Source organism: Amia ocellicauda, chromosome 18 (assembly GCF_036373705.1).
Source record: "Amia ocellicauda isolate fAmiCal2 chromosome 18, fAmiCal2.hap1, whole genome shotgun sequence".
Taxonomy (NCBI): Eukaryota; Metazoa; Chordata; class Actinopteri; order Amiiformes; family Amiidae; genus Amia; species Amia ocellicauda.
The window spans coordinates 13,131,096-13,154,158 of NC_089867.1; the positions used below are offsets into that span (position 1 = coordinate 13,131,096).

General features: G+C 37.6%; 1 protein-coding gene across 2 annotated transcripts in view; it reads left to right on the forward strand.

Moving 5' to 3' along the window:
• Positions 1-7,881: 7,881 nt before the first annotated feature.
• The window catches only part of stac (SH3 and cysteine rich domain), a 28,925-nt gene continuing 13,743 nt past the window's right edge, over positions 7,882-23,063 (forward strand). For both annotated transcript variants that reach the window (XM_066691129.1, XM_066691130.1), the window contains exons 1-3: positions 7,882-8,346; positions 15,667-15,940; positions 20,984-21,084. In XM_066691129.1, coding sequence (XP_066547226.1) covers positions 8,233-8,346; positions 15,667-15,940; positions 20,984-21,084 — 489 coding nt within the window. In that variant the 5' untranslated portion in view covers positions 7,882-8,232. The remainder of the gene's footprint in view (positions 8,347-15,666; positions 15,941-20,983; positions 21,085-23,063) is intronic.

Sequence of the window (23,063 nt, forward strand, 5' to 3'; positions counted from 1 at the left end):
AAAAGCATTAATATGGAAAAATAACTTTGACAAAAAGGCAATAATTACAGCTGTCACTGGATAGATGGTTTGGATTATAAAGTACACTTTTATTAAACAGGTTTCACACTAAAAAAATAAAAGTTCTTTTGGGTTCTATGTAGCACGTTTTGGATCTTACTACCAAACGTGGAACCATTTATGAGAAAATATGTCCCATGAATGAAGAAAAGAACCTTAAATGAGACATTATTAATGAACTAATTAGCAGACATTTTAAAGGGGTCATATATTGTATTGAAGTGACAAGCTTGAATGTGTATAGCTGCTTAATTAAGCTGTTAGTCTAGAATCCTCATTGGTTCTATATTGCACCATTTATTGTACGATTGTGTGTGTGTGTGTGCGTGTGTACTCTATGAAGGGATTAAAATGTCTTGGGCTGCTGTGTAGCCCCAGCCATTAACAGCTTCCACTTTTTAGTTTGGTTTGAATCAGGGCTGTGTGAAAGCCAACTGCAGCTGGGATTTCCCATGGGGCTTTGTGCAATTGGCCAAGATTGGATGAGCCTGACGTCAATATAGGGTTTCCTCAGTATGCCATGCAACACAGCTGTATGCTATATAGGAGGCCCCATCTGTTAATAAATCCAAAGAAAAATGTGAATGTGACAAATAGGAAAAGATGCACGTTTCCTTTATCTCAGACACTGTGAAAGTTCTGCCTAAATTCACTAAATTCCTCACAGTCATCATTGAGGGACCTGCTGTGGATTTTTTTTTGTGGTAGTTGGGTGGTGCAGCAACAATACAGCACTATTGATTTAATGCTCAAGTATTTTGTTGTTGTTGTTTTCTGTCTGGCTACTGAATGTATGATTTTCATATAATGTTGTCTTAACATTCAAAGTCATACAAATACTTTAAGTGGTTGATAAGATCCTTCTTTAAGGTTCAAGTAATTGTAAATTGTAGGACTTTAGGTGCAAGTCTATAAGAAATTGCATGCAATTAATTCATTTTGACACAGAAACACATTTAATTGAAATGGCTGTTGTTGCCAATCTACTTCAGTGATGCTGTATGAAAATCAATTCCTTTTACAGTTTCAGTTGCCTTCTATTGCTTTATTATTTTTGCTTTTCTGAAGAACAAAACATATTAACAGGGATCAAATTTACATTTATCAGAAAAATAAGGACAAATTTTAATCTACGGTAATATTCAAGAATAAAGCATAAGCCTTCCATCTCAGTATGCTACACACATAAGATGTACGTTGAAATTGAATATCTACCTCCAGATCTTTCAAAAAGACTAATTATACAATATCTGGGAGAGGACAGTATTTCTGAAATTCCCTGATAGAGGTACAGCTTCTGGAAACATAAATCTGAAGCAAAGTTTAGAGAAGGACATGGTTTATAAAATGAGATTTTAAGCCACTGAAGTGTAAATAATATGAATCAATATTGCATTTGAGGTATTTTTAAGTTATGTATTAGATCTCCTTCCTCGTGGAAAACCTTGAATTTTCTGTTCATATGTATTCCTGCACGAAACACAGGATTTTAATTTTAATCAATATTTGTAAATCACAGCACAACTGATTCAAATTAACCACTGTTATTTCTTGCCTATATATATATATATAAAAACATCATCATTAATTCAGTGAAGAGGGAGGGGAGATGCATAATTAGATTTCCTGTTCTTGTGTTTATTGTGTAGTCTACCTGAATGGTGAGATATGTTGGGCAGTTGCAAATTCATAATTTAATGTATTAATTTATTTTTGGCAGAGCTTTTTCATGAGCCTTAATGAGCCTCTTGTTAATATTGAATAATACAAAATTAAAATAAAAACATTGATAATCCCTGAACATATTTCTCTTCAAAAATTCATTATTCAGAGACCTTGTTATATCGATTCAATTCATTATTTAGTTTGCAGTAATCTTGTTTGAACAGTTCATCCAAATGTGGTCATAACTCTTGGATGTGGGCTGCCATTCGCTGAGATTTTCTAGTTGTGGAGGATGGTGGTAATGTTTTCTCTCTTTCTTTTAGTCTTTGTGGTTTTTGGCAAATGGTATCAGCTGAATTAATAGCCCAATCCATCACAAGGATGCAAGGACTGTGCACACACACACAAAATCATCTCAGGCCCACAGTTGCTGGCCTTCCCTCCAGCCATCATTCTGTTTTGTTGCCTCTGTTCAGAACATGTTTTACGTTCAATCTAGATCTTACCACTGCCTCCATGCTATCTTCATACTCTGAGACTGACACATATAATTGCTATATCTTCTAGTAATAGGCTGCTGTGTTACAGATTAAACCAGATGGCCATTTTATAAACAATCTACAATAATTCGTAATTATCAAACAGTAAATCCATGATGCTCTCCATATTACAGATAAAACGTTAGTATTTGTCTTACAACATCTGTTTTTAAATACATTGGGCAAATGATGGCAGGAAGCAACATAACCCAGTACAAATTATGTGGTAAATAAGGCCAAGTAAAAATGATCATGGATGGTATTAATTCTGCAGTTCATATCACTGCTGGCCTTGAAATGAACAAGTATCCTAATAACCAACAACTCAATTATTTAGAGAGATTCTTGCTAGGCTAGCTCTATCATTTGATATATTGTACTACCGTTTATGTGTTTTGTTTTTATTTTTTATTTATTTGTTTTGTCTTTGTTTCGTGGATCATCTTTTCAAAGCTCTGTTCGTATCATTAAGTTAGACCCAATAACCAACTCAGATCAGTTGCAAAAATCATTCCAACTCTGCATAAACATATTATCAATGTAAAAATACATTTGAATGCAGTACATTGAATGGCCACTGTTTTTCATCACATAGTTTTGCCTTTGCTGCCTGAGTTCCCTTTGCCAGAAACAAATTAATTATTGACAAACTAACCTTTTATCTAAAGAGGATGCAATTAGATCGGTAAGTTGAATGACGAGAATGTCTGGAGAATGCGCTTAAAAAAGGAGCACATCCAGCAGTTTAAATTTTCAGTCTAGTGCATGCATCCCAGGAACACTTCTGATGTACACATTAATCATTAATATAACACTGGTCTCTCATAATATTGAGACACATTACATAGCATGCCAATTTCAATCCTTTAGTTCACGGACAATTATGGTCAAACAGAGACGATTTGGTTCTTTACTAAATGTCACTTGACACAGAGATAGTGTGTCAGTAGCATTGCAGCATCACCTTCCTTGAACTTGTCCTTTAGTAATTAAGTAATGTAGGTTTTATCAAACAGAAATGAAGAGTCAACCATTGAACTCCAGCCTGAGCTTTATTGAAGATCCCAAAAATAATAAACTGCAATAACAGTAGTCAATGTCTTGCACAGCCCAGCACACAGCCGCTGGACAGCTCCCAAACAGACAGCTAAAGGGTTTCCTAGTCCTGCAAAATAATAGCTCTTCAGAAACCGGTGCACTGATTTAACGTTTGATTCAAGTATTCAAGTAATGGGCTTGTTATTGTTCCAGAAATGCACATTTGTTGTTCACTTCTTGAGACATTTTTAAACGTATACTGTAGGTTATGAATCCGGTGCAATTGCATTCAAGATTACATCTATTGCATCACTTTCACTGAACCTCCTTTATAACTTTTTGAGGAAAACATAATCATATACAATGTCACCAACAAGTATTTTCAAAAATATTTTAATATTTAATATTGTAATATTGTACAAAAAAAAAAAAAAGTAAAATAAAAAACTTCTGCAATGGTATATATTTTTTCTCTTCAGTCTTCTGTCTGTGATGGTATTGCTAAGAACTAGGTTTAATTGTTCATCCCAGAGTTACTACAGCCTTTAGAAAGAGAGAGATGATTGGTCAGTACTTTGCTGAGTCAAGTCAAAGCTTATTTTGATGTTTTTTAAGCTGCCTCTAATACATATTGTTGTTGTTTTTTAAAAAAGCCTTTTAAAAGTACCAGTACATTTCTCTTTAGATGTAAGGAGCAAAAGACATATGGCTGACACAGAAGAAAATTCTGAAGAAGCACTAGAACCAAAAAAGCAAACCATGAATTCTTCATATATCAAGAGCCATAGAGACAGCCATTTAAAGGTCATCTGCATAAGTATCTTAATTCACAGCCCTGAGTCAGATCTTAATCATAACCTATTAATTAACTAACCCTCAAATGAGCAGCAGAGCCCCCCCCTCCCCAGATTGGCTTTTTGAAAATCCACTGCATCTGAATGCATTAACAATACTTTCCATGTCTCTGTGAATTGAGGGAGCGCAAGAATGCAGCAGTATGTTTGTATTAAAAATCCTGTGTCATCCTGCAAGCTTTAGGATCTCTAAAGATTTTGCTGTGTATTCAGTTAAGTTCACAAAGCAGCTCCGTCCATGTGGGAGCCCATTTTAGAGCCTGAGGCATCCTATTTATTTTATCCTCCAGTCCCCCATCTTAAAACATCTCTAGAGCTAGTTTCACAGATCTAGATTGGGACTGGTCTTGACCTACGCAATGCTATTTTAGGTAAGGCAGTCCAAGACACAAATAAAGGTCTGTGAACCAGCTGAGTCTTTTAGTTTTTGTCCAACCAAAATATGCTGGCCTCCAAACTCAAAATCTAATGGGAAGCCTTCTGTTTTTCAGTACAGAATATTCTAATTAACGTTTTATAATACGGTTTTAATACAGACTCGTGTTTTTTTCATTTAGTTGCTAAAATATTTAGAGCTTCCTGAGATTAGCTTTCTGTGTCAAATCCCAAACACCAATGTAAAAGCACAGTTAAAACAAATGAACATTTTTCTTTTTCACTTTTGAGGCAAAGATCATTTTCAATGTGTTTCTTTCTATGCCTGGTTACATTTCAAAACTTGGTCAAAAGTTTAAAGAGTTTGATGGCCTTAATTTAACCCCCAGAAGAAATCAACTCACACATCAGAAGCAGGAAGTCCTGCACTAATTTATAATTTGTTCTGTTTTTGATAAGAATGAAATATTCATTTGTTTATAGTCCACCCTCAAATATATTATATATTAAAACAAATTGATCTTAAACACCATACAGACATAAATGGACCAACACACCAAAGGTCAATGTTTTTTTAATTTTCTTTCCATTTATTTTGCTTTGTACAATTTGAGATTGTAAGGCAAACTACATATTTTATTTTTACAAGCTGTATACATTTTTATTCACTTAACTATCTATTATAATGTTTGTAAAATGTCAGATTCCCCTGGGAGCAACACAGAGAATAAATATTGATAGCAGGTTCACTGTCTCACACTCTCTAATTGCCTGCACTTTCTAGAAAAGGGTCATTAACCTAATTAATTCACATTCCTGCTGTTGCTTTAAGTCAGCACCAAATGACAAATTATTTTTCAGTGAATGCTGCATTTCCACAGGTAGCTTAACACTACTAGAATGAGCCTTAAGAGACACACAAACACAACAATATATACTGTTACTACAAAGTTGCTAGTCATTCATATATAAACATAAACATATTATCCCTCCATATAGTTTACAGCATGCTGTTTGATTGGCCTCTATTGCTTAATCGAAATGCATTATCCAAGCACTGCATAATTACCAGCTACAACTGAAATCTTAAAACACATTTAATTTCAGTTTTACTGCTCTGTAAGGGTTGCAGACATCACTACAGTAGTCGGCAGTGTTTGGTTCTATGAAGATTAAATGTGGACAGCACTGGATGAGAAATATTAACACCTGAAAAGTGATTACTCAGTATAAAAGATCATCATTATTTATGTGGGTCTCTAGCTGCCTTTCTGGGATTTGTATTCCAAGCACAACCAGGCTCCAGTGAACAGTCTCCCAGCATAACTTATAACAAGACTTCTGTGCCAATGGACTTGATAAAAAAATTAATCTGTCCGCACAGAAATTACAGGAAGGATTGGACTTCAGCTAACTTTCAGCTACTTTCATTTAAGTTCATACCATCTCTGTGATCTAATAACCACTTGTAAGACTTTAATGCGTTTGTTGTTACCTTAAATTGATTGGTTTCTGTCTTTGTTTGATGCATCTCTCTTTTTTAAGGTTGTATTTATCATTCTGTCTGGATGCAACGGACCCTGAAACTGTTCGCACTTTCTTTGTGACTATAAATCAAGTGAATTCTTGGAGAAGGCATTTTCACAGTCGTGTTAGGCACGTTTTCAATAAATAAATAACGATAGGAGTTTGGCATCCAGCATTATGTCAGGAACTTAAAGTGAGAGTTTGTGATTTTGTCCGCAATCTGTTTGCTTTGGTATCGATTGCCTGCCTAAAAGTGGATTAAAAGTGGTCACCAAGTCTGACTCTGGCATCTGGAATGCAATAGTGATCAGGTTTATTTGTCCTTCACTTTATTTGGTGGTGGCCTACACTTTAGTCACCCAACTAAGACAGCTTTCAGACATTTCAGCTTTCTGTTTTCCTTTTAAGATGAAACGCCTCTCAGCAATTTGCCTGCAAGAGAAATTAGATTTAGATGTTGAAGTATGATATTATAATAGTGTAAAAGGACAATGAGTACTCATTGCATTAAGTGTATTTAAGTTAGAATCCCTTATCCCTCATATGTTATTAAACTGAACCAAATCTAAAAGTTGAAGCCTTGTCTAGTCTGTTATATTTTTAGTTCTCTTTTAATCCTTTTGCAAGCATTTACATTCTCTTGTGTTCGCCCCTTGCATTGCTACATGACTGCCAGTAAACTGAAGGATGATGATTCGGAGAGATTCTCTGCTCTGAGCTGATTGGCAGGTGAGGTGTGGATCTTGGTGCTGCTCCTGTATCCCTGTGGATTTGCCAGCATAGCTAAACCCGGTCAAAACTGCAGTGAGATCCCAAGGGAATCTTCCAGCAGAGCATCCAGGTCAGAGAACAGAGCTCAGCAGCTGTTGCCATGTCTCAAAGCAACTGATTTGCACATACAGCTGTGGACCCAGACATTGGCTTAGTTTTTTAATGTATTTAGTTACTGTATTGATAGATAGATGGATAGGTTTAGGTTTTAAAATGAACTATATTTAACATATACAAAAATATAAACACATGCAACAAATCATATAAACCAGTAACACAAAAAGAGATGCAAACAATGAAACACTTCAAACCGCCCCCCGCCCCCAACCCCAACATATTGCCTCAGTTGGTGGGTGCACCCGCTGGGTAGAAAATATAAGGAAATAAGCATGAACTTAGAAAGACAGATCTGAACTCCAATGTACTTTACAGTCATCCTTGACTGTAAACACTATGGGCACCTGCAATGTTGTGGACGTTTTGTTGCTGAATGGTAATCTCAGTGTTAATATAGTGTTAGTAGAAGGGGAATTAAAGTTATTTCAATTTTTTGGGGAGATATTACTAAATAAATACATGCATAATTATATAGACACATATGCACATACATACATACATACATACATACATACATACATACATGGGTATGTTGTCATTGAGTCAGTAAGAATGTATATTTTAACTAACGACTACCCTTTCCCTTTCTGTAACTGTCCTTTAAATGTATTGGCATGCGTAGATATTTCCCAAGCGGCATTTAAATGCATTGAAATTCAGTTTGTCGTATCTCCAAGCTTGAACTAACACTGAATTTGAATATGAAAGATGCATGTCAGAAATCATATAAACACGTATTATGGAGTACGCATTTAAATCGCAACTAACAACTGCAACCAAAACACTGTGGTTGCAATGTTTTATACATTACTTTAAAAATGACTGTTCCAGGCATCACTCTGCCGGAGTGTGATGCGCCCGACAGCGGCTCCTCCCCCCGGAGCTGCCCGTCACACACAAACAAACCAGCGCCGCTCAGTCCGCCCGGCCCGGGGAAAGAGGCGCATCTCTGAGGGAGCAGACGCGGAGAGACTGCCTTAGTCTGCGTTTGCACTCATAGCTCCAAAGTCTCTCTTTTTCTTATTCGTGGTTGTTTTAAAATTAGCTGCTTTTAACTTTTTTGTTTGTCTATCAGAGAGATATAAATCAATTTGTCACTTATACTTTGTACTACTACTGCTGCTAGGACTACTCCAGACTTGGGCAGTAGTGAGGGACATGCCGCCCGACAGGCGGGTCTGGGTTTAGGGACTTGTCTCCACAGCCACTATGTAAAGCGATACGGGGGAGTCTCGGAGAGCAAAAGCAGCAGAGAGGGGCTGAAGAACTGGGGCTGTCAGACCAACATGATCCCCCCAGCCAGCCACATGCTGGAGGAAGACAGCATGGAAAAGGAAAATGAACGACAGCCGGAGATGCCTCAGTCTCCCGCGTCCACCGCCAGCCAGCAGGAGTCAAAGGTAAAACAGTGTCCGCCGCGGAGCGCCTCTGAGTCGGATCCGCTGCTACTGTGTGTCGCTTTCCACCCCCATGCAATGCTGTTAGTTACTTCTGGCATTTTCTCTGTTCATCCTCAGGCTACACTGTTCCTATAGTATATTCTCCTCCAGACAAAGTGTCCGAAAGTGCTCTGATAGGTTATTTTAAATGACAGACAGCCTAAATGCATTTTAAAAGCCTTACAGGTGTTGATATGAGATGTGTTGGTAAAATGCTGAACTACGAGTCTTTGGGATTTCTGTTGAACTAAATCCTCCAGACTTTGAGACTGTCCATTCTTCATTTTGTCATGTGTGTATGTCGGCTTTTAAAAGTGTAAGTGTGCGTTTGGTAGCAATTTCTGCCACTTTCCTTTCAGATAACACTATTGTGATCTGTGTGTGTGTGTGTAGGATAGCTGATCTGTTGCTGTATGTTAAGGTATTGCATTGCACTCAGTCATAAAGACCAAACAAGCAAGAGGAATCACCTTTAAATATGTATGATTTAAATCTATAGCACTGAAAGTTTCAAAACGGCTCTAACATGTTATGCAGTTGGACCTTAATTGTGAAAATTGAATAGAGGATATGAAAAAGCACTAATTAGACACAAAATTCAGCTTTGCCAGCTGCTACTGGAAACTACACTTAAATTAGGCCTTCCTCTCTCTCTATATGAAATCTGTTCTGTAGTGTGCAAGTGCAGTAAAGCACAGTTAAGGGTTCAAAGTTTAAAGCATATATATGTACAGTGAAAATGATAGAAGACATGGAAAATTACACCATTAAAAACTTTTTAGCCTAATTGATTTGTGTTTGTCTGTTTTGTGTTTGTTTTGTTGGATAAATAAAAACTTCACCCCTACTTCAATGGCAAGACAAAGTCAACGTTCTACATTATGTTGTAAGACGGGATGTACCTGTTAGCAATGTTCATCGTATACACTCTTTCTGAGTTAAAATGATCAGCAATGCACCAAAGAGAAAAACCTTTCCCTATTGAGCAGTTCATCTGGGTCATTTATAGACCCGAGTGTCTACTACATGACAGAAAGAGCATGCACCAGTGAGTTATTTTTAAATATACACATGGCTGACTTATTGACAATTACATTACCCAGCTATTTCATTACTTTTTATTCACTTCTCTTGTATGCACTGCAGAGGTTTGTAAAGACTTTCTTTCTTTATTTTGCCAATGTGATGTTTCAAATACAGAAGGTGCCTTGCTGTCTTGTTTACTTTGTGTACCACGCATCTACAAAGGCAGTTGTGGCTAAATCCATGGGCTGGCCATCAGTAAGAACAACAGAAGGACACTTTTGTCTGTTTGATGCGAAGTTCTAGATGTCCTTGTTTGGAAAACGATTAATACGTTTTTAAGCGGTGACAAGATCACCATGGCTGTGGGTTGGAGCATTTTGAGTGCTCTACATTCCAGTGCAGACCATTTATCTGCTCAATAACTTCGAAATCAAGTCCTAGTAGGACTTAATAGGTCACCACTCTTGACTTACATATTACTGTAATTAATTAGGGCATAGATTAATAGGTCACCACTGTTGATTTACATATTACTGAGGTGCTACAGTGATAAACTATTAGGTTTCCACACAGAATATGTATAACTGTATTTTTCAAAGCATCAAGGGTAAGAAAACACTTCTCAGTTTTCTTATTGTTGGCCATGCTGAAAAAAGTTATCAGATTACAAATCCTTTTGCCTTTAATTCTCCTTAGTAGTAATAGTTGGCTTTTCTCCTTGCTTCTGATTATTGTGACAGAGGGCTGGTTTCGAACACATCAGAAAAGCTGGCTTTCTGAATCCTGATTCAGTGGACAAACAGGGTTTTGATATGCGTGGATCTCCCTTTGTTTTTCGTTGAAAATATCTACAGTGTCATTTAGTCCACCTTAAAGGACACAAACACACATTTTACAGTGAAGTTATATTTAAATGGAAACTCAAGGTTACGAGTGATCAGCCTTATTCCATTGAGTCCCTGTGTGCATTTATTTGAGTTATGTCTTAAATTACAAAAACAAATGTCACATTAGCCCCATGTGTTGTTTGCTTTAGCTTCAGTGCACAAGCATATTCTTGTAATCATCAGTTACAATACAGTATGATTGCAAATACCTTTCATATCTCTGAGTATTTTTATGCGTCTGTGTGTCACTAAGACGTTCTTTCAACCTTAACATTAAAATACTTTCCAGTCCCTCATGTTGTAAATGTATATGCAATATTATTAGTTATAAGTATAATATAGTTAAGAGTATCACAATGGACTCGTTTATCTGTTTGTTTATAGTTTTACATAATTTACTGTATTGATTTAAAACAATGTACTTTTCCTAAATGTGAAGGTCTTTGTGGAATTCCCCTACTATTCTCTAGAAGATTGAATATTTTGCCATCTCACATACACGGGACAGATGTAGGTTTGTATATTCACATACCACTTTTTGTTGTTTACAACATTACAGGTTTTAACTGGAAATGTAAACTTGTGCACCTGGTTGAGAGTTGTGGCCAGTATTACCCGAGTAATAAAAGGTAGTTTTATTGATGTACCAGAGCACCTGGTACCATATCTCAAATGGTTCCGTAACAGTGCGTTTGCCTTTCCATAAATTAATAATATTTCAAGAAGAATAAGCTAAAATGTTTCTCAGAATATTTGTCAGGTGACCTTTTGTCTCCTTAACTCTCATTTGGCATGTTTAGCCTGGTGTAGAAAATGAATGTGCTAGTTTTGAGGTTCATTACCCCCCAGCAAAGCAGTGCTGTTGCTTCAATTGCAGTTAGTTTTGGAACAAAGTATTTATGTGCAGCAAATTAACACATGCTGGATATGGATTAGAATCACAGATTTAGTGATGTTTACTGGTATACATACGTGGGGGGTGGGGTTGTTTATTCGATTAACCCTCAGAGGACTGAGACAGTTTTTCCTGTTTTTTCCACTTTTACATTCTAGCTGATAAACAATATGCATTTGCTTATAAACCACAAAGTGTTTTATATCTATTCTTTCAGAACAACCTCTGCTAAATGCATTTTTCATGTATAATGTACTTATAAGACACTATTTGAGTGAACAATGTGCAACAAAGTAAAACAAAAAAGAAATGGAATTCATTTTATTATTATTATTATTATTATTATTATTATTATTATTATTATTATTATTGATTTCACACCCCACAAAGTAATAGTGAACAGTTGCGACACTTAGAACATGCTCTTCGAAGCCTTAGGTATTGTAATATGCATTGTATTTCAATAAACTACATACATAACACTGAAATAGTGCACCTTTTTTTGCAAACTGACCAAGGCGAACATTGATATTCTATTTTCCCTGAGTTATTCAGGTCCCTCAGACATGCCACTGAGCAAAGCTGGGCCTCTCCAGGAAGTGGCAGAAGGGCACCTGGCATGCCAGGGCGTCTTGTTATATATTCTGCTGTCCTTACAGTGCTCACAGTTCCTGCTCAAAGCAGCAGGGCTATATTGAGGGTTTGCTGTGTCCAGAGGGGCAATTGGCAAAGGTGTGTGCTTGTTCTGCCTGTGATCCAGTGCACTGTGAGTCTTTGCTTTGTCCAGTTGCACCCCAGGGGGGCTGGCAGGGGAAAATCTGGGCAGAGTGGATGCCCAAACTGGATCAGCTTCTGTTTTCCATTGCTGGAAAAAAAAAATCTAATTCTGTTTCTTTTTTTTTACTTTATTGCACATTGTCCACTTAATAATATAATATATACTGTATTATAAGTACATAATGCATGCATACACTCACCTAAAGGATTATTAGGAACACCTGTTCAATTTCTCATTAATGCAATTATCTAACCAACCAATCACATGACAGTTGCTTCAATGCATTTAGGGGTGTGGTCCTGGTCAAGACAATCTCCTGAACTCCAAACTGAATGTCTGAATGGGAAAGAAAGGTGATTTAAGCAATTTTGAGCGTGGCATGGTTGTTGGTGCCAGACGGGCCGGTCTGAGTATTTCACAATCTGCTCAGTTACTGGGATTTTCATGCACAACCATTTCTAGGGTTTACAAAGAATGGTGTGAAAAGGGAAAAACATCCAGTATGCGGCAGTCCTGTGGGCGAAAATGCCTTGTTGATGCTAGAGGTCAGAGGAGAATGGGCCGACTGATTCAAGCTGATAGAAGAGCAACTTTGACTGAAATAACCACTCATTACAACCGAGGTATGCAGCAAAGCATTTGTGAAGCCACAACACGTACAACCTTGAGGCGGATGGGCTACAACAGCAGAAGACCCCACCGGGTACCACTCATCTCCACTACAAATAGGAAAAAGAGGCTACAATTTGCACAAGCTCACCAAAATTGGACAGTTGAAGACTGGAAAAATGTTGCCTGGTCTGATGAGTCTCGATTTCTGTTGAGACATTCAGATGGTAGAGTCAGAATTTGGCGTAAACAGAATGAGAACATGGATCCATCATGCCTTGTTACCACTGTGCAGGCTGGTGGTGGTGTTGTAATGGTGTGGGGGATGTTTTCTTGGCACACTTTAGGCCCCTTAGTGCCAATTGGGCATCGTTTAAATGCCACGGCCTACCTGAGCATTGTTTCTGACCATGTCCATCCCTTTATGACCACCATGTACGCATCCTCTGATGGCTACTTCCAGCAGGATAATGCACCATGTCACAAAGGTCTAATCATTTCAAATTGGTTTCTTGAACATGACAATGAGTTCACTGTACTAAACTGACCCCCACAGTCACCAGATCTCAACCCAATAGAGCATCTTTGGGATGTGGTGGAACGGGAGCTTCGTGCCCTGGATGTGCATCCCACAAATCTCCATCAACTGCAAGATGCTATCCTATCAATATGGGCCAACATTTCTAAAGAATGCTTTCAGCACCTTGTTGAATCAATGCCACGTAGAATTAAGGCAGTTCTGAAGGCGAAAGGGGGTCAAACACAGTATTAGTATGGTGTTCCTAATAATCCTTAAGGTGAGTGTATATGCATAGCTGAAGCTGTTCTGAATCCATAGATACCACATATATAGCAGTAGCACCTATTATAGCTGAGATAAGAGCTGAATTGTATAAGCCTCTCTCTCTCTCTCTCTCTCTCTCTCTCTCTCTCTCTCTCTCTTTGCTTTTAGTTTTAAAGTATACTTACTATATTATAGCACGTAACGAAAGTAAATAAACACAACATCAACAATTACTCAAGGAGGTCTATTTAAAAATGTATATGTTTATGTTTCCTTAAGATTTATTTACCGCAAAGCAAATCCATGTTGTTGGGTTGTTGTTTTTTTCCCATCACTTTCATGAGATTGTTCTCATATTTTTAATGCTGTTTTCCTTTTAAAGACTTTCACAGCTGTTCACTTGGCTTGATGTCATCTGTCCAGTTCACCCCCCTCCAATTCTCTAGATTATTTCCATGTCAGATTGAGCTCCATGCAATGCTCTGGATCAGGGGCTTGCTTCTGGATCTAGCCCAGAAAGCCATACATTGCCAGATAGGCTTTGGAAAAAAATACTAGTCTCATTTGGAGAAATTATAGCTAAGACATGACTAGTTTTTCTTAATACTTTCATGTCTATCCCGTGTCTCCATTGTATGTGCATTTTCAGGCAGAAAGCAGTGAAGCAAACTACCAGCAACTTGGTGGAAAAGTTTAGTAGGGCTGATGTACATTTTGTGTGCTGTTCAAAAACTACCCTAACTAGTGGTTCTCATTATTATTGTGCCTTGGTGCCAGTGTCAGCATTTTATTTTTAAATATCTGTATTAAGCCCAGGATTACATTTAAAAAAAATGGACCTACCCACCATTAGTAAAATTACACACCCAGTACATAATGGAAATTGTATTTTAGTATACGTAGTAGAAGCACTAACCCTTTGGCAAATACCAAATTTTCATCATATAGTCATTTAAGTTGAAAGAAGGGTTTAAGTTGGTTGAAAATATGATTGAAGTTAAGATAATGGAATATATTTCAGTTTTTATATATTACATGAAAATGACAATCGATGCATAATCACTTAATTAATCCCCATTAAAAGTAACTGCTAATATATTTAATATACTGGTGCTGGTGTATTGTGTATTTCAAGTTTAATTGCCAAAAAACACAAAACATGTACTTAACCTAATATTTTGCTAACCCTCTGCCAGAAACTGGAATTGAATGCTCCCTAATTTACAAAAGAGGTAGAGTAGTGTGACTTGGTATTGAAGGCTGATTTAAAAAACGTGTACTTTGAGAAGGAACATTAGAAACCTGCTACCTGGGAGGTAGGGAGAATTAGTTCTTGGAAAAAGACATTTTAATTTCTCCCAGAAACCTGACCAGCACATGTAAGGATTTAAAAATATACAGAGAGATAATAGAGCCAGATTAAGCTCGTGGAAGGAAGCTACTTTTCTTCTGCATTTGTGTCTGCATGCTAAGAAATAAAGCCTTTCACAGAAGCACTTAGATTTAATTGTCAGGAAATTGTATTAATGCTCCAGGTAGGCAACTTATTCTTTCTTTCAATGAGCTGAAGCCCTGCTGGCTAAAATAATACCAACAACCTTCTTTCCATTATCGCAGTTATATATAGTGCATATAAGCAGCTTGGTTGCTCAATTGCTTCGGGCATATGACTTCCATGCCCTCTCTGCTCCCTTATATACGCACCGACCTGTCTGGCAAGTGTAGTGAGTCATGGCCACTTGCACGTATGCTGAGAAGACCTTCATGAAAAATAACAGCTGGAGATGCATAACCCACTGTCCTCATACCTCAAATCACAGTGTACTCAAATGTGTTTTTCTCTCTTGTTTTTTGTACACCTTTTTATGGAGCTTGGTAGGGTTATCAGCCACTCAGGACCGGCATGGAAATTCCAGGAATTAATCTTATATATCACCTAAACTGCCAACATGAATCCTTACCCTGCTATCAAACCAATGCATATAGTGTGTGAAAGACTTGGCTTGGTCTGGATTAGATTGAACAATGCCCTCATGTTGGAGTGATGTTTATTTGGGGATGCAGGTGATGGCCTACACATGGCCTACGGAGTCATATTTTGTCACATTTTGCTGCATTTTGTACTAGAATGAAGTTAAGCCCTCAAATTAGATTTACAGATTCAATTTAGATTAGATTAGATCAGATCAGATGTAGGCTTGGGTTTGGTGTTAAACTGGTCTTATTTCCACTGTGTAGCAATTTTGAAACGTGATGAAAAGCTTTCCCCAACCTTCTGAGTGAGCCTGTGCTTCCTCCGCAGCTACAGAAGCTGAAGAGGTCGCTGTCCTTCAAGACGAAAAGCCTCAGGAGCAAGAGCGCAGACAACTTCTTTCACAGGACTAACAGCGACGTGAAGCTACAGGTGGACCTGCTGTGTGGCGTCAGCACCAGCACCGGGCAGCTGGCCACTTCAGACAGCCACTTCTCGTCCCCCACCAAAACCCTGAAACCACCCGAGGCCACGGTCCATAGCTTCTTAGAGCACATCTTCAAGAAGCCCACGTTCTGCGACGTCTGCAACCACATGATTGTCGGTAAGGCATCCCGGCACTGACGTAACTGCTGTGACTTGCTTGACAGGATCGTACTCGTCAGAGCATTGCCTTTCAAATGGGCAAGGGCCACCGGTGTGTAATGTAGACATCAAACAAAGGACTGCCAAAATGGAGATAATTAATCAAATACATGAAATCGAATCTCCAGACATGTAGTTTTATTGATGTTGGCAAGGCATGTTCCTTGGTAATCATCTAACTCTTAAGTCAAGCAAGTGACATGCTGAGCTATCAGTGTATGTCAACATATGTTTCGAACATGCCTCATTAACCTTCCTCTGATTTGAGAAAAAGAGTACCTACAGCAGCAACAACATTAAGAAAGCTGTCATGCAAAGAGCACAAAACACAAATGCTGATAAAGGACAGATTAGATCAATTAAGCTATTTTTATTCCTCTTCATCCAGGAGTAAAATGTTTGCTTTTCATCAATTTTCTTGTGAGTGTGTATGGATGTATTTAAAAACATTTTCAGATTATGTTCTTTATTTATTTTATTAATTTTCCCCCCTAAGGGTTACAGAGCAATGTATCAATGCTAAATCGCACATGAGTTTCCTTTCCATCTTTAATAAGGAAAAATACACTTCCAGTGATGTTATGAGCAATTCCTGTATACATATATTCACATTAATATTTTTCAAAACCTTAATTGACTAAAGCATTCATGCACTGAGGCAAAGCCTTGCCTATATAAAATCGAAACATTTCAGTTACAGAAATTTGAATTCAGTTTCAGATGACTCGCTATACATAAAACCAGCTAAAAATAGACTCCCACACACTTCAGTTCACATATTGATTTCGCCCCATTGAAGCAAATAACTGATAAACTCAAATGTCTACTTTCTACCTGCGAATGAACAAGATTGGATTTGCTTCCATGTCTGGCTGATAGGTTTGCGGCTGAGGTAATAAAGTTGTTGAGAGTTCTGAAAGATCGTAATTAATCGCTGGCTCCGCACTTCCAGAGGAAAGCTTGTGGAAAAAGAACAGGATACTAAAGGTTTTTTGAGGAGGGTTTGTAGGCAAGTTTGAGTAATTCTAGAAACATTCCCAACAAAGCGGTGCCAATTTATTTTTCACGCCTGAAAAAAGCCTGAGGAATTTATGATAAAATAATGATGGCTGTGGCTATGATGACAAAGTTATGATTTATCCTAGATGCTTGAAGACATTGTATTGTCCATCACACTTATTTATACTCAGTAATCTATATGATCTTATTGGCAGCTGTTTCAGGCCGAGTTAAAGTATTGTATTCTTAGGCAAGGCTTATATCATAAATCTTAAAGTAAAACGTGATCACATGAGGCAGCCAGTTATGAAGTATTGAAGGTCAGTTTCAGTTTTCGTATTACTCCTAAGGGGTCTAATACTTTTGCTCAAGAGGTGATTAAAAATTAAAAAGGTTTCATTTCATGCTGATAGTATCATGACCATTTAGATTGCGATCAGACATTGCGAGGGTCTATCAAAGAACCATTAACAGGAATACTATAATGTTGGAAAGTGCTTTTATTTATTTGTGGATTTGGCCTTAATCCAGACAATTACTGCAGTGTAAATTAAAGAGTGTCCGGTAAACAGATTACAGTGCAAGAATCTAAGGCCTTGGGAGTATGATTTCCCACTGTTTGTCTCATTTGCTTACTAGTGAAATAGCTACTCAAAAATACAGCAGATGTTTTTTAAGCAGCTATTTAATATATATATATATATAAACTGCAGATGGGACATAACTGGAGAGTGGATGGGATCTGCCTCAAGGATTGCAATCACTGTTCCAAGATGGAGTTCTCTCCCAGTCTTGGGTTCATCAGCCTCTGTTTAGGGACTAAATGACAAAAAAAAAAAAAAACACGATGTGAAACCATTTGGACCTTCTCAGTGGGCGATTTAGGCTTTCACTAATGAGAAATATACTTGTTAAGTATGCCTGTCCTAGCTCGAGCCTATTCTAATCCTGTCACTCATCCAGAAACAGCAGGGAGGTGTGCTAGACACTTCCATAACAGTTACGGTTTCAGAGAGACCTGCTGAGGCTTCGGGAGGATAGAGAGAGAGCATGGTTGTGTCTGCTTCAGGATTTGCAGTAATAAGTCTGTCTCTTTGCAACCACTAGCGAAAACTAACTAAAAAAAACAACAGCAGGAGCTCCAAGTGTAGTGGTACCACACAACTTCAAAAGCTCAACCCAGCATGGTATCTTCTGCTTCTTCAATGTGGAGAAAAACACTAGAGCAGCAGAAATAATTTCCAACACCGTTCTGAAACCCACCTTCCTTTCAGCATGCAAGTCCTTTTCTAGTCAGAGAATAATGACTCTAACTACCATGGAGGTTCAGTGCTGTCTTATCTCTTCAAACTGCTGGTGAAAGTAGCAGGACACAGCTGGTGTCCAACCTCAGGAGGTGGTTTAAAGCTGTGGTCTTCAATGTCAGGGTCTCTTCTGCTGCTGGCCAACTTAAGCAACAGAATAGGCCACCCCATTACAAGCACTTTAGCCTGTGTTTCTGCCCTGTGTGAAGATGGCACTATATTCAGGCACCAGATCCAGAGTGATTGGCCTTTTTGTAGTAGAGTCTCTTTAAGGAATTGACTCATGGAAGAGTGAATACCAAGAATGCATGATTATTTCTTTAACTTCTTGTGAACGTATGCATTTAATTATTTTAAGAAATACAGTTGAATTGTGCATGACAGTCTGGAGTATACCCGGCAGAGTAACGGTTGAAGAAATACTGTTAATACTAATAATCTGGGGAAGCAAGTTTAAGTATTTACATATATCTATATATACATTAATTACAGCACTATAGTTATGATGGGTGATAGCATATTCGTGATTGAAACTTGGTGTCTGGGATGTGGGACTGTGGGGTTGCTAACACACTAAAGTTCCTTAAATTAAAAGCAGTTATCTGATGTGTATGCTTAACCTCCAGCTGGCTTTAGCCAAGCTGGTCTTTGCTTTAGCGGAAAGCAGTGATACAAACTGGTCATTTGATCTTTCACGATCCAAATCCCTGTGAGGATTAGGCTGCAGCTGATGATGATGATGTTGTTGTTGTTGCTGATATTTCCTCTCATTCCCGTGGCTGTCTGCAAAGCAAGGTATCGTGTCTTAGGGTGACATTCTTAATTACTCTGATTGTAGGAAATTGAATAACCTTGGGGTAGTAAAAGATCTGAATGAAAGGTAAGACATGTTCTCTCTTCCCTGGTTTCAGTTTCTTTTCTGGGACAAATTCCATCTTTGTCCTACGTGAGAAACAGTACATGCCGGATTATCCTTGCAAAGGTATCGTTCTACTCGGTTGTCTCAGAAAGAGTAAAGGTGTCGTCTAGGCTGCAAGAAATATCCCACTGCCATCAAAAACAATACATATATACTGAAAAAAGTAATACATCATTACTTTATGGTTTTGTTTTTAACTGTTTTGTGTTCAAGCCTATAATAACATCTTTACTTTGGGATTGAAACATTAAGGTACTCTCTGGACTGAAATATGTAATTTGATAAAGACATAGATTAATATTCCTCTGGACTTAGGGAATGGGATGGAAAATCATTGAGCTGCAATGTGACGATCAGTAAGTGAATGTGTATTCACTCTTTGTAAAAAAAAAAAAAAAAAAAAAAAAAAAAAGACTAGGCACGTTTATTGATTAATCAAATAATTGCTGCATACAAAGTGTTTCATTACACAAGAACAAATAAGCTTGCCAGGCATGCTGTTACCTTCTCTTGCACATATTTGGTGGTTTGTTATCAAAGGAAACATTATTTGTCTCTATTCCTAGCTTCGTGAGAACCAGAATCTATAGAGCTGCTGTACGCTCCATCGCAAGATTGAATTTTCTGAGTTTTGACAAGGTTGTATTTCATACTGGACTGTGCTGGATGGGTACAAGTCATGGGCAACCACACATATTTGATTTTCCTTCAAGCATTACATTGCCAACTTTCCCTTATCCCTGACTCTCAAGTGTATTTCAAATGTCTCAGTTGAATTCCTGTTTTTAATAGGACAAGCATTGTATACATTGAATGAAGTGTTTAAGATATACATGGCAAGTGTGTCATTCTTTGGGTCACAGCCTTTCAAACCAATCTTTGTTTGGGACAATGAGCTGCTGTCCTGATCTGCTCTTCCCTGAGGAAGCACACTGTCTCATTGGACACCTACTCATGGTCTTGAATATTAGCAAGACATCCTAACAAAATGTGTTATAATGCCAAGGTCAGCTTCAATATTAATGTGAAGCTCTTTCTGTGTTAAATTCCCTGGAAGTTGTTTTCCACTATGAACCTGCAATTTTTTAAAAAGTCAGCACTGAGGGTCTTAAGGGATAGACCGGATTAGCAGACTGCCATTCAAACATCCCACTTTTGAACGGTTTAATAATTTCTGAATCTTCCTACCTAATTAATGTTTGGCACACTGTCAACAAGATTGCCAAAGCATGCAGTAATTAACATTTATTATCTGTTACTTTTTCACTTACATTATGCTTTGTTACATACCTTCTGCGTGCAATTAAGCTTAATTAATCTTCATTTACGGATAAACTTCTTACTTGTATATCAATGGAAACAATTAGAATATAAATGCAGCATCAATCAGTAAACAGGCAGTGTTCCAGCAGCAGGTGTGCATTCACTGCGATGCTATTCATAGAGTAACAGTTTGAAAGATGAAAAATTCTCAATTAGACCAATGCATGGATGAATTACCAAATACATACCAATTCCCTAATCCTGTTTAAATTCTAAGGTGATAGTGTTTTTGATATGCATGTAAAATGGCAGGAGGAAAAGTGTGTTACTCACCAAGCTGTTTGGTTCATGTGTGCGTGAGAGTGTGTTGGTTCGAGCAATGACTGATGCTTGACTCAGATTTCCAGTAGTTCGCACATGGGGACGTAACATCAGTTGTTCGGTACAGCTTATACAGTACGTGAATCACATGTCAAAAACAAATGAAAGCTAGATTTGGATATTTTGTTTTTGGCAGGCTCCAATACCAAACATGGTCTTCGCTGCAAAGCCTGCAAGATGAGTATCCATCACAAGTGTGCAGATGGCGTTGGACCACAGCGATGCATGGGCAAGCTGGTAAGATGGCATTTCTTGTGTCAGTCTGGAAAACAGAGACACCACTTAACATGTTTTAACTTGTGATTGATCATCTGTGTATTCAGCCATCGCTCCCAGATCTTCGAACCAAAATAGGAGAAAGTTTAGTGGTTTTGAAGAGACTCATTATGAATATATCTTTCAGAATAAAATATTAAGTGATCATTCGGTGGAGTGAAATGCCTAAAGGTTGCACCCATGTAGGGCTTTTTTTTTATTAATCTTTACATTTTATATCATCAAGGTGTAAAGCGACTCTTGTTTTAAAGCGTCTTTCCATACCCATGTCAATCAGTCAGTCTGATATACAGTATCTCTGTTTCCATGCTTTCTCTTGCTCTGCATGCAGAATGTGTGCATGCATTTTTAATGAGGAAGCAAAGAAAACGTTCCTCGGCGTGCCAGGTCTCGTCTGTCTTTTAGCTGTCTTCAGCATTACTCTGGGGTATTGACAGTCACGACTAAGCCAGTTTAGTCATTTTCAAGCAACGCATTGAGAGAGAAGAGAAAAAAGAACAAAAAATAAACAACCTTTATGGTATTACTTGGCTTTCCTGCCACAATTTGCCACATAGAGGTCAGGTGCCTCCAGGAAGGAATGTGATTTTTGAGACCTGAGCACAACCCCCAGTCATGTTTCATTAGTAATGAACAAGATCATTCTTTAAATAAAAGCAAACAAGCTGTGTCCTTCTCCTTCCCTTTCCATAAGCCCCGTCGAGGAGGGCCTGTGCTCTGGTATGGTCATCTTTGAGGAATCGAAAATGGAGGCGTATGAACATGCAGTATTCCCAGTGGAGATAAGAGTATTTTTAGACGGCTGTTTTGTTATTGAACATAGATTAGTCTCTTTGAGTCAGGATTTTGTCATTAATAATAAAAAATAATATTGTTTTTGTCCTGCATTCAAATATCAAATATCCAATGACGTTTGCATTAAAATAATGGAATAGATTAATTTTTAAAAGGTTTGGTACACTACGAGTTATTGTTGTGTATGTTATTCAGTGTTATAGAACATCATCACAGAGAAAAGGTCATTTTAAATTGAGCGGAAATTCAAGCTTTGTTGAATATGTTGACTGTAGAAGGTTTTCAGACAGTAGTAGACTAGTAGACACTCTAATTGATTCTCAATTAAATAAGAGCACTCATATGAAAGGAATGACCTGGAAAGGAAAGTCTGTCTGTTTCCCTCAGCAGAGTGGAAATTACAATGTTCAGTGCATCAGAATATACCATTTGTTTTCACTGAGTAGTGTATAAAAATATATCTATTTATTATTCTATTATAATTTCGAAGGCACAGGGGATTCATAAAAAATGAAGAAACTTTAAGAATCTTATAAATAACTTTTTCTATTTGAAGTGCCTTCAAATATTCGCATGAACGAAAGCTTCAGTGCTCTGGCAAATCACTGGATCAGGCTTATTTTTAGCATGAAAATGTAAGAGTTCTGCAAATCATGTTAACCAATTTATAAAGAAATAGTCCATACACAAAATACAGCTACAGGTTTGACCTCAAAACATCAAGTGAAAATTAAATTATACATTTTGTTTATTAATGTGTGTGCAGAGTATTTGAATCCCACATATAACCTTGTCTGGTTTGCTTTATCCCTGCTGTGAATAAGTATATCTTTGCACTGTTGATCTCCCAAGGTGGCTCTCCATTAAAAATCCTTGTTGTGCTTTACAGATCAACTGTTGCATTTTAAAAGAAAATTGAATTTCTCTCAAACTCCAGGCAATCCCTCAGATCCAATTACATTAGGTTAAAACAGGGATAACTCCTCAGTGTGAGGAGTATTGATTGTTGAGATCAGAGGAAATCAATATAGATAATGCCATATGGAGAAACAGAAATAACCATAAAATACATTTCACCTTTGTGAACTGTGTGAAGGTCCAATTACCTGTGGAGAAAAAAAGAACCATCTCATATCCACTTAATT